This window comes from Lepidochelys kempii, chromosome 1, assembly GCF_965140265.1.
Source record: "Lepidochelys kempii isolate rLepKem1 chromosome 1, rLepKem1.hap2, whole genome shotgun sequence".
Classification (NCBI taxonomy): Eukaryota; Metazoa; Chordata; order Testudines; family Cheloniidae; genus Lepidochelys; species Lepidochelys kempii.
Window position 1 is genome coordinate 239,598,731 of NC_133256.1, and position 14,014 is coordinate 239,612,744.

Here is a 14,014-nt window from a genome sequence, read left to right on the forward strand (position 1 = left end):
CCCCATTCTGTTTTATTTTACAGAATACAGCCTCTCTCTCCTGGCCTAATCAAGAGAACAAGGGAGAGAATAAGGGAATAAGGGTGGGAGAGCATGAGGGAAGCGTCTCTGCAGAGGACCCCACACCACATGCTTGGCTGCGCTGGCTAGCGGCCTGCTTGAGACATGAACTTCTTTCAGACACAGTTCTTATCACCATTCAGTGTCCCTTTATCTTTTATTTTACAGTAATACCTAAAGGCCCAAACTGAGTTAAGGGACCCGTTGTGTTAGGTAATGTACAGACTCATAGCCCTGGTCTACACTAGGAATTTACATTGGTATAGCTTCATCTCTCAGGGGTGGGAAAAATCCAGGCCCCTGAGAGATGTAGCCTTACTGACCTAATCCCCGGCGTAAACAGCACTAGGTCAACAGAAGAATTCTTCCATTGACCTAGCTACTGTCTCTCAGGGAGGTGGATTTCCTACTTGACAGGAGAACCCCTCCTGTCAGTGTAGGCAGTGTCTACACTGGAGCGCTGCAGCTGTAGTATTTTAAGTGTAGACAAGCCCATAATAAGAGACAGTCCCTGCCCCAAAGAAGCAATCTAAATACACAAGAGAAAAGGGGTTGAGGGGATGGAAACAGGCATAGGGAGGTGAAGTGACTTGTGCAGTTCTCCCAGCAGCAGAGGCAGGAATAGAAGCCAGGTCTTCTGAAACTCAGCACCCAGGTTTATCCACTGGACTGTGTTGCCTCTCACTGCATTTAACGTGTCCATCACCACAAGATGATGTAATGCAATGTCCCCACATAAAGTCCAGGCACATGATCACAACCACCATGCTGAGGAGCTCCTCCTCCTATTTTGATCTCTTCCCTGGGTGCTAATCTGGGGGTTGGGGAGGGGTTCTGGCAAGGGAGGAGTTGGTCTCTTGCCAGGAATGAGCCCTAATCTGCTATGCCTCTCAGTTTCTGGAAACACTCCCAGTCCCTTGAATATGTGCCCCACAAGTAACCTCCCTTCCTTCTGTTTGCCCCTGAGCATCAACAGGCTGAGGGAAAGAAGATGTTGGGGTGGGTGGGAACTGATGGTTAGTTGGGTGCTTGCAAGTATGTGTCAAGGGCATCCGGCATCTGGGGAAGGTCCAGGCTCTCTTATGTACAGAATGGGGAGGATCAGCAAGCGTGAGGGGAAGGGTGAAAGTGTTTTCCAGGGGCTGTACCCGCTTCCACTAGTTTTCAATGTGGAAATGGAATGAAGGACTGGAAACAGACAAACCAAACAATCCCTACAATCAAACTGTTTATTTTCAAGTTTAAAAGAGGTGTGGGGAAGTTCGGTTACTACAACAGCCTTCCTTCCAAAAAATACAGTGTGGTTATGAAGATATGACCACTTCCTAAAGGTAGGGACGTCATTTGCTATGGGAGAAGAAAGGCAGTTGTCCCCACACCAACTTTTCATAGGTGTACATCCTATACACCTCTCCCTCCACCATTACAGGATATGATATAGTCACATATAATGTTCTGTATGCTGACACACAACTTTGCCTCCCCCTCCAGACTATTTCTGAAATGATGCCCCTGCTTAAGAGTGATCTGCAAAGTAAAAGGGACCCGTCTTTATATTTTTTTGCTGCTTTATAACGTAGAGAGGCCCGGAACAGTGTGTGTTATTTCCCGTCCCCCGTTCTTTTTTCTTTTTGTTTTTCATATTAGAAATTCAGGTCTTGTCTGACCTGACCCTAGAGTACTCTGTGGGGGCTGGAGAGCTAGTGAAGTGGTGATATGCAAGAGACTGAATGCCGAGCAGCAGAGGGGGGAAGAGATTCATGGTCAGGGAGTTTAAAAACATTTTAAAAAATCCTCCGCTATTTAATTCCAATGATTAACACTTTGGAAGGACTTTTTTGTTAAATATTCAATACCTCTGACGCTGCGTGAGTGCTCACAATAAACATGCTCGGAGACACTCAAGAAAGCAAAGTTGACATTGCTGATATTCATAAGGTGAAAGAGCTCTGAGGCCAGAGCCCAGGATATCTAAAAGATTGGCTAAAGCTCCAAGATGTAGACTCCACTCCTTGAGCACAATGGAACTTTCTGCCATAAGGGTAAAGTTTATCAGTGTAGGAGATATAGCTTTCTTGGGTGCTCGTCTCAGGCAATGGAACAAATTTCCATGGAATCAAGGACCATCACAAACCTCACTGCCTTCTGCTCCAGGTGCAGGGTGCACTTCTTCAGCCTACTTTCTTTAACAGAAACTCAGAGCAGAGTGTATGTTACCAAACCAAAACTCCATTGCACTTGCAGTTCTCCCCTTAGAAAGAGGATGAGAGAGAAAATGAACCACATGTGATAGATGTCAGTCATGTTGCTTAATACATCACTGGAAGGTGCTCAGATACTATGGTGATGAATGCAGTGTAGGGACCCATATAGAATAGAAAACAAGCAAACAACCCTTTCAGGCCTTCATTCTATACCAAAAGAAGCAAAGTAGACTCCTGTAATTTTGCCCCCTTGTGCCTACCATTGCAATAGCTTTGTTCTGTACATAGTCACACCTGATCCAAGCAGGGTCTTTCTAGCTCAATCCAACCACTGACTTGCGCTTTTTTCCCTAGAGAATCAGCAAACCCCAGATTTGTCTGTGTAGGTTGTTTGTGGCAAAGAGTTTGATCCCTTAAAGGAGTAGCATGTTATCAAGGATGCATTGCTATATCCTCACAGTTATACATATGAATAATTAGTCTTAAGGGAAGGGGGATTTGTAAGAAATGTAGCAATTAATTTTTTTAGGAGGGGTATTGGTGGCTTATTACTCGTTCTAACACAAGAGCACAGGCTACGTAGACACAACAGGTTATATATAAAAGAATCTGTGTAAGGGGCCACTCTTTCTCCCCTATATACACGGGGAAAAAGAGCACTACATATATTTATTGAAGAAGTCTTTGTACCAGGAAAATCTATGGAAAAATTACTTTGATAAATAACTGCTTATTGGTCCTTATCTAGAGGTAAACTATGCATGGTCACATGAATAGACTCACATGGTCCTTTGACCCATCCTGAGGTTCTCCTTCAGTGTTCTACACCTGATAGGGACAAACTCCAGGCTCACCCTCCAGGCAGGTGTTCTCAGCTGACCACCTGCAGTTTGAGAATAACTTCCCTTGAGCCAGTATCTGGGGGAGTTTGCTTAAACTGGAACTCTGCCTCAGTTTTCCTAGGGGCTTGCTATGCAGTCCAGGTTCTTCCCACACAAAATCTTTCCATCCTCCCCCGCTGAGCAGGAGCACGCCCTCTCTACTTAAGGCCAGTCTCCAGCTGAACTCAGTCAGATAAGCTTGTGAAAAGATCCCTCTGGTGCTTGCATTCCTGGTTTCTAGGGTGATGCTCCACTGTCACCACTCAGTGCTCCCCAGAACGTGGCTGACATGCGGAATGCCATTGCATGCAGTAATACGGAATATTTCCTATATTCCTCCCCAGTTAAGATGCAGTTCCTTTCCATTTATTTTCTTGTTTTCTGAACAGGATCTTGTGTTTCCTGATGTTGTGTATTAATGGAACAAAGGCCCTGTTGTCCAAGAGGACAGAGCTAAAGTTGTTGTGGAAACCTTAACTCTGAATTTCCTGACTCTTGTGCATTTAAAATCTCATCCTTAAGGTGGCACGAATGTCACCTGTATATAATTTTACTTTAAAAAATAAAAACAACCCCCCACATGAATAAAAGTGAGGAAGAAGTGCAACCAGAACCACAAGAAGGGTGCTCCTTAAGTGACTAAAAAAGCAGCCAGTGCACAAGATGCCTGGTGAACAGATTCCACTTTATGGTCACCCCTTTGAAGTTTCCTGTTCCACCTTCTGACCAGGCCCAGCACTGCTTGTTTATGAGGTTAGACAAGATCACATCTTATAGCAATAGGACAATAACTTTTAATTCTAGACACTGACGCCTCTTGGAACAAGATAATAAGAGCGTGAATCATATCTAACTCTTCTATATAACATAGCAGAGCACTATCGCTAAGCCACCAGGGAAGACATCATACATTAAATAGCATTAAAGAGCAGTCACAGTTATTAAAGAGAGGCAACAAGCCATGAAAGTATTCTCCGGTGATCTTCCATCCAAAATACTAGCCAGGCTCAAACCTGTTTAGCTTCTAATATTAGATAACATCAGACCTACTCAGACTGATAAGACTGTCAGATTTTAAGCATCCAGCTACTTCCCCCTTGGTTGCAACTAACTGTAACTCCTACAATTTTTCCATCCCCAAATGAACCTGTTCACCAGTTGTATTGCTATTTTGATTTTACACCTCCAGCTTGAACATTTGATACACTAATTTTCAGGTGGCAAGCTTGAAAAGTTAAGAGAGTTATTGCCATTGGAAAAGTGACCACCCTGAGTCCAGGATTGGAGCTGTTTAGAGGATAAATATTACCGCAGTGTAAATTCAAACAGAATTGCCTGCAGCTGCTCATGGTAATGGCAAGATAATCAAGTTCTTTCTATTTCCACCAAACTCCCCTTGTTACTACTACTTGGTGCCCTCTATGCTTTGGTGAGGAAATGTATGTTCAGGCAAGTTCTGTAAAGTAAACAGAATACCATCCCAGTAAGAAACATGCAGGAACTGAGTCATGCCAGTTGGTTCCCAGGTGGCAAATCTGAAAAATTGAATCCATTGCTGAAGTTGCAAATTATGAGTTTTGGATTGGTATAATGGAGTAGCCAGATTGGTTCAGTAGGACTAAAGGTGTTTTTTTTTTGTTTTTTTTGATAGATAACCGTTTATTCAGTAGATTCCTTAATGTCAGAAAGGCACTAAAGTGTGACTTTTTGAAAGTAACTTGCTTAGTAAGGGTGTGATATTGAAACAATGCTGCCCCCTAGTGACTAGAGGGTGTTGCCCTCTTGGAGGTGGTAAAGAGTCCCAGTCATTGTAATTAAGGTGATGGGGTTACATTTGCAAGATTAGGTTGTTAACCCTATGTCAGCCACATTCTAATTTGGGAGGCAGAAGGCAATTACTTTAAAATAATCCCCTATGTAGTTTAAATTGGAAAGTATTTGTATTGTGATAATGCCTAGAGGCTCCAGTCAGGAAGTGGGCCCCCATTGGGTGAGACGCTATTCTTCATGTTCCTTCCTTTCCCTTCCTCTCCAGTATGTGACCTAAAACACACTAGGTAGTGCTGCTGATGCAGAAAAGCTCCCCCACTCCACCCCTGAGGTGGCTGTGGATGGCGGATCCCCATATGCATACAGCTTGGCCTTTGGTGGGAAGGCCCATATCTAAATAGAAGTGGTTATATTGTTCTGTGACTCCTGGTTACAGAACTGCCAGCTCATCTTGTGTACACTCCGAAATCCAGCTGTCCTATTTCTCTTTCTGTAGTTTGCTGAAGAACATGACCCTGGTGACTGACAACCCTGAGCTGACATACCCAACACAGGCTTTCATTTGGAGAAGATTTGAAAATGTCTTTTTCACTGCTTCTGGCCTTGTCTGCTATGCACCTGTGTTCAAGGCCTATTTCTATCAAGGGCTGTTGGAGCTCTATGAGGATAACATACAGTATGTCGAGATAAGAGCTATACTGCCACCGGTACGCACTTTATGGCTTCTCTGATATTATTTTAAAACCTTGTTTCTCTAACTTTTCTCCAGCCCTGTCTTGTATTTAGATTCAGATCCTTGCACAGCTGACCATATGGGGGTGGAAAAATCTGCTTCTATTTGAAAGCTCTTTGCTGGGAACTTGGTATGACAGTCCCCTCAGGGAACCCAGAACCGTAAACCACTGTGTCACCCTTTGGCTCAGTAAGTGAGAGCTTGGCTGCTGCTAAAGTGTGTGGTCAGCTCCCTGACACTCCAGTCTATTTGCTGTGCCAGCAAACTCCTTGAGACTCGCCAGTCAAAACGTTGCCTTGCAGGTAACAACCAATGAACCCCAGTTCCCGAGTTCCCCCAGAGACGTCTCTCTGCAGTGTCCAGTCTTTCTCCCTGGACACTCACAGAAGGTATTATGGTTGCTGCCTCCAAAGAGAGGGAGCACACACCCAGCCTGGTAGATTAGCAGAAGACTCATGATTTACTTCAATACAACAGCAAAAACGCAGTCTATAGTAAAACTAAGGATAAGTTTAGTAACAAAGATCAGAGATTTAAGTGGCACCAGGCAGAAGAAAAGAGATGGAAAAGGGTTACAAACAAAACAAAAATAACACGCTTTCTAGTGCCTAAAACTTAATTCTAACAAGCTATATCTTTGCCTAAAACAGTTCCTCGCTTACAGCTAGCCACCAGCAGCTCCTGCCTCCCTCACCAAGAGGATCCACCATTCACAGGCTCAGAGTTTGCTGTTCCCTATGTCTCCTAAGTGATAGATCACTAGAATGTCCCTTTTTGCTCCCTTTATAGCTCCCAAAGTCTATTGTCTTCGTCTTAAGAACCACGAAGACTTCCTGGGGGTGCAGACTCTGTCCCCCGGTGTGTTTACTAAGCTGCTTCCTGTGCTGCTTGTTAGCTTGATTGCTTTATTTATCTTATATGTAAATGTACTTTAATGTCTATGGCTTACAAAGCTTGGCCCAGACAAGTAAATGCACATTCCTTTGTCTAAGGCAGGCTTGTTTATCAAGGCTATCCTCAAAATATATTTTAGGAACATTCTTTCCAGCATAGATACATAGCTCTTTGTACACCACCCCTGCAAACATCACACAATGATCTGACTAGTGTATAACCAGCTTTCATAAAAGACCTTACTCAATGCACTTTTATAGTACAATGAATCAACTGATTGTATATACTATTAATCACTTACTCTTTGAGGTTCAGACCCCTGTTCAGACCCTGGGGTGTCTGGACTGTGATTGTCACACTTGGTTGTTCAGGGGAATGAAATGGATGATGCTCTGTGTATTCTGCAGTTGGAGGGCCATGGAATTTGCTGTGGTTTCCATCCCTTGCTGCAGAACTGTGCTCCAAAATCTGACCTGTTTGTTTTTTTGTTTCTAGTCTTCATTGCTGTGACGATAAGCTTAGGAACACAAACTGATGCAGTGTTCTCTCCAGAATGTATAGACAGCCTGAAACAATAGCTCTGAAAGTTGTGAACGTCTCCTTTCTTTTCAATTAACACTGGAACCTAAGGATAATAATGTTGATATTTAAACTATCATTTTTTTCACTGATTATCACCTATAACCAGTGTAATTGTCCCATAATCCCAAACTGCCCTGGATGCCTTCCTAGGTGCCAAAAGCCCTGACTGCCCCCTGCTCAGCTGATGAAATCTTCAGCTTCACCTTGACAACTTTGCAGTGTGGCCACATGTTGTGAATACTGTAATCTGCACCACATTGAAAACATGGGAACATTGTGAAACAAATACAATTTAATATCAAAATAAATAACAGAGGCAACCATTTCTTGTCACATTTAATACAATAAAAACCTCCACTTAAAAAAGAAAAGTTAATGAAACTGCTGCGTAATTTCCAATTGGTCGCATCAGAAGGACAGAGAATCCAGGGGCCTTGCAACAGAATGTAGGCACAGCTTGCCCCTGAATACATAGAGCCTTGTGAATGGGCTAACCTTTTTTAGCATGTAGGTTTCTAGTCTCACTCCAGACTACATTGGCATTGACTATAAATCATTGCTATCTAATGGACTACATGAAATGGGTGGTGGTCTCAGTTCAGCTCAAGCAGTAGGTGTCTGTATCACGCACACCATGGCTGCAATTGGTTTCAAGTAATGTCCTCAGTGGCATCTGCTTTAGTAGTGAGGCAGGTGCTGTTGTGAATACAGAGACTGAGCCACCTTCGCACTTGTCCCAGCTCAGCCACAGCATCCCCAGAGCGGACATTCTGGCACTTTCTGCCAGCACTAACATTTGAATGGGGGGGAAAATGGTGTTTCTTGCTTTGTGGAGGATGGTGATTGGCCAATTTTGCTTGACTTACCGGTCCCAAATGTCTGTTGTTGTGGCAGCTGGGAAGAGAAAACAGTTGCAATGTCAAAATGCTTTTGTCCTTTAGCCGTGTCAATGTTGAAATGGACCCAGTGAGCCAAGGTAGACTAGCCAAAGATGTCTGGGATGCTAAAAGCCTTCATTTACCAGACAGCCAATGAGCCCAGATGGAAAATGTGTACTTGGGAGGAGAATGGAGGAAAGCTCTTTACTGGAAAGAGGCCAGCGTTTGTAGCATGGCTTTCTGGCCCATCTCTACCTATCATACCCAACTAAACTCTACAATAAAGGTGGACTGGGTGCAAAGGCACAGGCTGACACCTCTGTTGCTGGAGACTCATTTGTAGGACTTGGGCAACAGTGTTTGTAAAGCCAGACGTAGAAAATCTTGATTCCCTATGGTCGTGGAATATGTCCTTTTGATAATCTGCAAAATCCCACTTGGCTTCTTGTGTCTGTGAAGGTGGTGATTACAATGCAAGAGGGTCCCAGAGTGGTTAGGAGCAGACGGGGGAGAATGAGATATAGTTAGGAGCAGACAGGGGAGAATGAGATGAATATAAGGGAGAGAGGGCAGGGGAATGAAGAGAAAGGTGAGTAGAGCCAAATTAGGGATGGAGGGGAAGAGGGGCAGGGAGATGAAGAGATGGAAGGAGAGCGAAGGAAAGGACAAGGTGAGAGTGGGGGATGGAGCTGGTGATAAAATCCACCTGTGATAAAGTTTGGACAGTGCCCCTGCTGCTTATTATTATTAATATTATGGTACTGTCTACTGGGCCCAACCAAAACTGGGGTCCCATTGTGCAAGGCACTGTACGTAGTCCCTGTGCTGAAGAGCTTGCAAACTAAATAGATGAGACAAATGAAGCAGTATTCTCCCCATTTTACAGATAGGGAGCTGGAGGTACAGAGAGATTAACTGACTTGCCCACGGTCACTGAGGAAATCTTTGGCAGAGATGAGAATTGAACCCCAATATCCTGAATTCCAGTCTACTACCTTAACTGTAAAACCAACCCTTTCTTTATTCTTGCCATGCTCCTGCTATCGTTGACGGACATGGTATTTGTGAGCAACCAAACATGCAGATGCAGTGTCTCAGTAATTGAGGTGCTCTGTAGCAAGCTCTCGTGTTCTTCCCGAGACCCCCTGAACTCCAGGGCACTTGGTTACCATGTATGTGTGTTAAGAAGTCAGGTTATTGTATGATATACTGTGAAAGCAAAGTGTTCTCCGGTGCTTGCTGGTTAATCAGGCACCAAGAAAAGGTATCCCGAACAATTTAACTACTGAGTCTTTTTTTTCTTCCTGGCACTGGACACAGTTTGGATTTCTGGCCTTATACACCTGCCATTTTTAATTCGAGCCACAGACTACTTCAGAATTGTTCCATCTTTCCTTCAAAGTTTAGCAGTGTCACTTCTTTCTCCTCACTAATCACAGACCATCCTCTGCTCTTTCTTTCTTTTTTTTTGTTTTTTGTATGTGTTTATTCTTTCCACAGGTGTATGAACTGGATGGGACCCAATACAATGAATCCTGGTCTGTGGCAACGTATCAGGAGGTGACGAGGCAGTTTGTTAAGGATCACCCTGATTTTATTGGAGCAAAAATTATATTTACAACACACAGGTAGAGGCTGCTTGCATGGGGCGAGTTTGGAAGTGTTCTATGTGTAAATGGTCATGTTGTCGTGCAGGCAGGATCAATTGAGTGGCACAAGTGGTTACAACAGAGAGACCCTGGAAGTGATCCAGATTGCATTGCTTCCAGTGTAGTGAGGCCTAGAGCATTAACTCCTGAAGTGCTTTCCAGCATATAAACATCTGCAGGTGGAAATGACTGAGGGTGAATGTGTGCAGTTGTTCATAGAAGTGAGAATGTGTACATGTAAGATGATTGGGGTTTGTTAGCAATGATGGTGTGTATGGAAAAGTGATTACTCTTGAGCTGAAAGGAGCGGCAATGAGTGAGCAGGAGGCTGTTTCTGTGTGTGTGCACATGAGAAGTGAGTGTGTTTTCTCAAAGCCTTATGTGTTCTCTGTCTGAATCTTGATGCATCATCTATTTCTGTGGAAGCAGGAGCAACAGCAGAACAGCTGGAGGGTTGGTACTGTATATTTCAAAGCTCCTTCAGGGACCCTGCAAATGCTGCCTTCCCAGAAACCTTTATACACATTTGAATCCAACAGACTCCTATGGCCTCTAGTGGGTTAATTTTAAAACACAATTAAAATGCAAAAACTCCTGCAAAATAATACACAGAGCATGTTTAAAATATTACCTATACAGTTGTTCTGGTTCTGCCCCGTCATTGGCTTATTGATACAGGGGAGATTGGCCAATTAGTCCCAAACAGTGTGCATGATGCTGGTTAACTCTAGTCATTTGGGCTTTTCTTAGGCATTTATGCGTTTTTTTTTTTAAATTGGGTATTCCCTTAAGGCTCCTGATCATAAAACAGTCAGAACCTGAGAAACTGGTTCCATGGAAATGAGCATCAGCACCTTTCTCTGTCTCTTGGTTTTCAGAAAGCAGAATGTTACTGAGATTAAAAAAGCTGTCTATAAGGCCATGGACCTCCGAGCCACGTTTCCGAACACTCTGGCGGGATTTGACCTGGTATCTTTGTATTATTTCTTACTTGGTTTTGTATTTAATATTACAAGGGCTGAGTTGTGATTATTGGTACAAAGAGATTTCAGAAGGGAAAAACAGCAAAGCAAGCTGTTGAAATGCTGCCCCATTGTCTTTCGTCCTGCAGGATCCCAAATAACTTTGTTTGCATAGGCATCAGCCACTACAGTGCAGCCACCTCTGGGGAGAAGTAGCTATAGAATGCCTCACAGCCATACTTTATAACTGCATTTGGGAAGTGAAGTAAAAAATAATTTATTTCATTTAAACTGCAGATGAAATTGAGGTGGGCAGGATGTAATTTGTGGAGTTGGAATTTGGCCAGGAAACTGCCAAATCTTGTAGAAAATGCAGTGGGATTTTCAGTGACCACAAGTGGTCCTGATCTCTGTTCTAATCAGCACTTCAGCACAGTGTCTCCTGAGATTCTGCAGGTATGTTACTAAGTCTTTACTCAGAGGAAAGAATGCCACCTACTTAGTCATGAGCAGCTGTTTCTACAGCACAAGACTTATGCTGGCCATTATAATTCAGGACTGAGACAGAGGAAGAGTACCTAATGAAACTACCGCAGGAAAATGGGATATAAGTTATCTTTCTTCTTGACACCAAACCCAGCGTCTAAAACCTGACTGTCTGTCAAGGGGAAAAGCAAGGGAGCAGCAACCAGTATCCCAGACTTTCTGCAAAGTCATTCTGAGGCTGCTTTTGTGTTAGTTGCTATCTCAAGAATAAGAGCTTTGGTGGGGATTGGGAATGTGTATGTGGGCGTGAGTGCGGAAATGTAGGGAATTCTGTTATTGGTGGATTTGCAATGGCAGCGACATGCACTAGCATCCTTACCAGCTGCACTATTCTCTTCTTAAAAACATGTGTATGACCTATCTTTTACAGAGAGGGCCTGTTCCTGGTTGTTGCAAACCAGGATAACTCTGTGGAAGTCAATGGAACTATGCTAGTTTTCACCCCTGGAGGAGCTCTTTAACAAAAAATAGGAATACAGTACTGGAGTTTCAGATGGCAACGTAGGGCAGTTTCAAGCCAAAAGACTAATGATCACCAGGAGCGTGTTCAGAAACATCTTTATTCTTCTCCCCAGGTTGGGTATGAGGATGAAGGACACTCTCTGTGGAACTTGAAGGATGCCCTGACCATTCCATACTCCCTAGGAGTCACTTTGCCTTACTTTTTCCATGCTGGTGAGACTGGTAAGCATGAGAACACAGGCCATGTGGGGGAGTGGATACTTGGATACTGAGAAGGAGAGCTGGTGGTTGTATCATGGGAAGTGGTTTGGTATAGTCCGTTTCCCACCATTCTTCTACGTCAGCAGAAGATCAGCTCACCGCCATAGCATACTGGATGGTTCCTCCCATTTTCAGGTTCCACATCCCCTACCTGCTCCCTACTTTCTCCCATTGTCTTCATGTCCCTCACCATCACCACCATCTCTGTCTGTGTCTGATACTCATTGTCCCCTTCACCTGTCTTCTGCATTGAACACTCTCATTTCCTCATCTTGGGCTGTTCCTGGGCCTGTTCTTCTGGAGTCAGGCAGCAGGAGGTGTCACTGGTGTTGCATAGCTATCCCCTTACCAGAGCAGTGTGTTCAGTTGTCTCCTCTCCCACACTCACCAGCACCAGAGAGGGAATTTTTGAGGCCATCACCAGCCAGAGTCATGTTTTTAAGCCCATTTGCTAATGAATGTCACTGAGTCAGCTACATATCTTAGCTTAAATATGTTTGTTCAAATAATTAAATATACCCTTTGTCCTTTATTGCTGGAATAACATGTTTACATGCAATATATTATTCACCCACCAGATGACGTGCGGTGCTATAGAGAGTTTTAAGCTGGGTGTAGTCCCTGGTAGACAAAGGAGACAAGCCATGAGGAAGCCTATTAGTTTGTATTTGAGGCATTTATTTAAAAAATAAAATAAATTAATTTCCTGTTTGAGAAGATCTGTTTCCAAAAACAGGGAAGTGATTTGGAACCATCTTTCTCTCCTCAGACTGGCAGGGCACCTCTGTAGACAACAATGTGCTCGATGCTTTGCTGTTCAATACCAGTCGGATTGGCCATGGATTCGCTCTCATTAAACATTTAGTAGCCAAGAATTTGTCCCTTAAGATGGATGTTCCTATAGAACTCTGCCCAATCTCCAACCAGGTAGGACCTACCTGAGTGACCTTAGGTCTCAAGTCAGGAGCTGGGACCAGAAATTTAGAATTTGATAAATGACCTGCAGCAGGGTGTTGCTCAACATATATTGGCCTTTGTGTAGATACCGGTTAAGGGTGGGGGGCAGGATGTATCTGTGTTATCCTTTACCACTCTCCAGGTGCTCTTTGTCCTGCTCCATGACTGCCTCTCATGTCTCATTGGCCATAGAAGGTCATTCTGAGAGGGAGACATATTATGTAGAAGATATTTGCATTTTTGGAAGGTGAGTGAGAAACAGATGCATTTTTCTATGTGGGAGGTTCTAAAGAACGATTTGTGGGGAGGGGGACAGAGGACTACTCTGGAGACTGAGTCCTTGTCCTTTAACTCAACCATTATGGAGACATTCTTTGCTTGGTTTAATTGCCACACTTATTGGAAATTACATATGGTCTCTTCTTTCTCTTTCACCTATTCCCTTGTTATGGTCTCTTTGCTGTTTTTTTTCCCCTTCAGAGCATAACATTAGGAATATGTATACGAACTATTATAATGATTATTTACTTGTATCGTGATAGTGCCTAGAGACCTGTAACAAGAAGCTGGTCCTTTGGGTATGTGTGCAGTCCAGCATGCCTGTTACAGGGAGGTAGCTCCTTTAAGACAAGAGTTTTGGGACTTTTAGATGAAGCACGTGTCTAAGGGATCATGTGACCTGGGATCATGTGTCTGTCTATGAGAATATATAAAGCAAAACTCCTGGTTCACTCTGTGAAGCCTTCTCTAGATTAGGATTTGTAAGGTGTTAACAAACACCTAGTGTAGTGTAGTCTAGTGTAGACAATGCAATGCACATTTAACAGGTGCCAAACAGAGTTAAAGCCTTGACCAGTTTAACACATGTTAAAGGCACACTGCTTTGTTTACACTAGGCTGTTAACATGTGATAGCTAATACCTTACAAATTCTACTCTACAGAAGGCTAGGGAGACTGGGGCGAGGAGAAGATAGCTCTCCATTGTGGAGGCTGGAGGCCTGAGACTAGAGACAAGGAGGGGCTTAGCCTGAAGAGGCCTGAAACAAGTGACTGTGAAGCCTCGAGGGAAGGGCCAGAAAGGAGTTGGAAAGCCTGGGTAATAAGGGTACAGGGTGAGTTCTTTCTGTGTAGGGTAGATATTTTTTGTTTCATAGTATTAATTAACCAGACTCCA

General features: G+C 43.6%; 1 protein-coding gene across 1 annotated transcript in view; it reads left to right on the forward strand.

The window, feature by feature from the left end:
- The window catches only part of ADA2 (adenosine deaminase 2), a 30,384-nt gene that overhangs the window by 13,604 nt on the left and 2,766 nt on the right, over nt 1–14,014 (forward strand). The window contains exons 5-9 of the mRNA XM_073320049.1: nt 5,412–5,622; nt 9,503–9,630; nt 10,530–10,620; nt 11,735–11,843; nt 12,652–12,809. Coding sequence (XP_073176150.1) covers nt 5,412–5,622; nt 9,503–9,630; nt 10,530–10,620; nt 11,735–11,843; nt 12,652–12,809 — 697 coding nt within the window. The remainder of the gene's footprint in view (nt 1–5,411; nt 5,623–9,502; nt 9,631–10,529; nt 10,621–11,734; nt 11,844–12,651; nt 12,810–14,014) is intronic.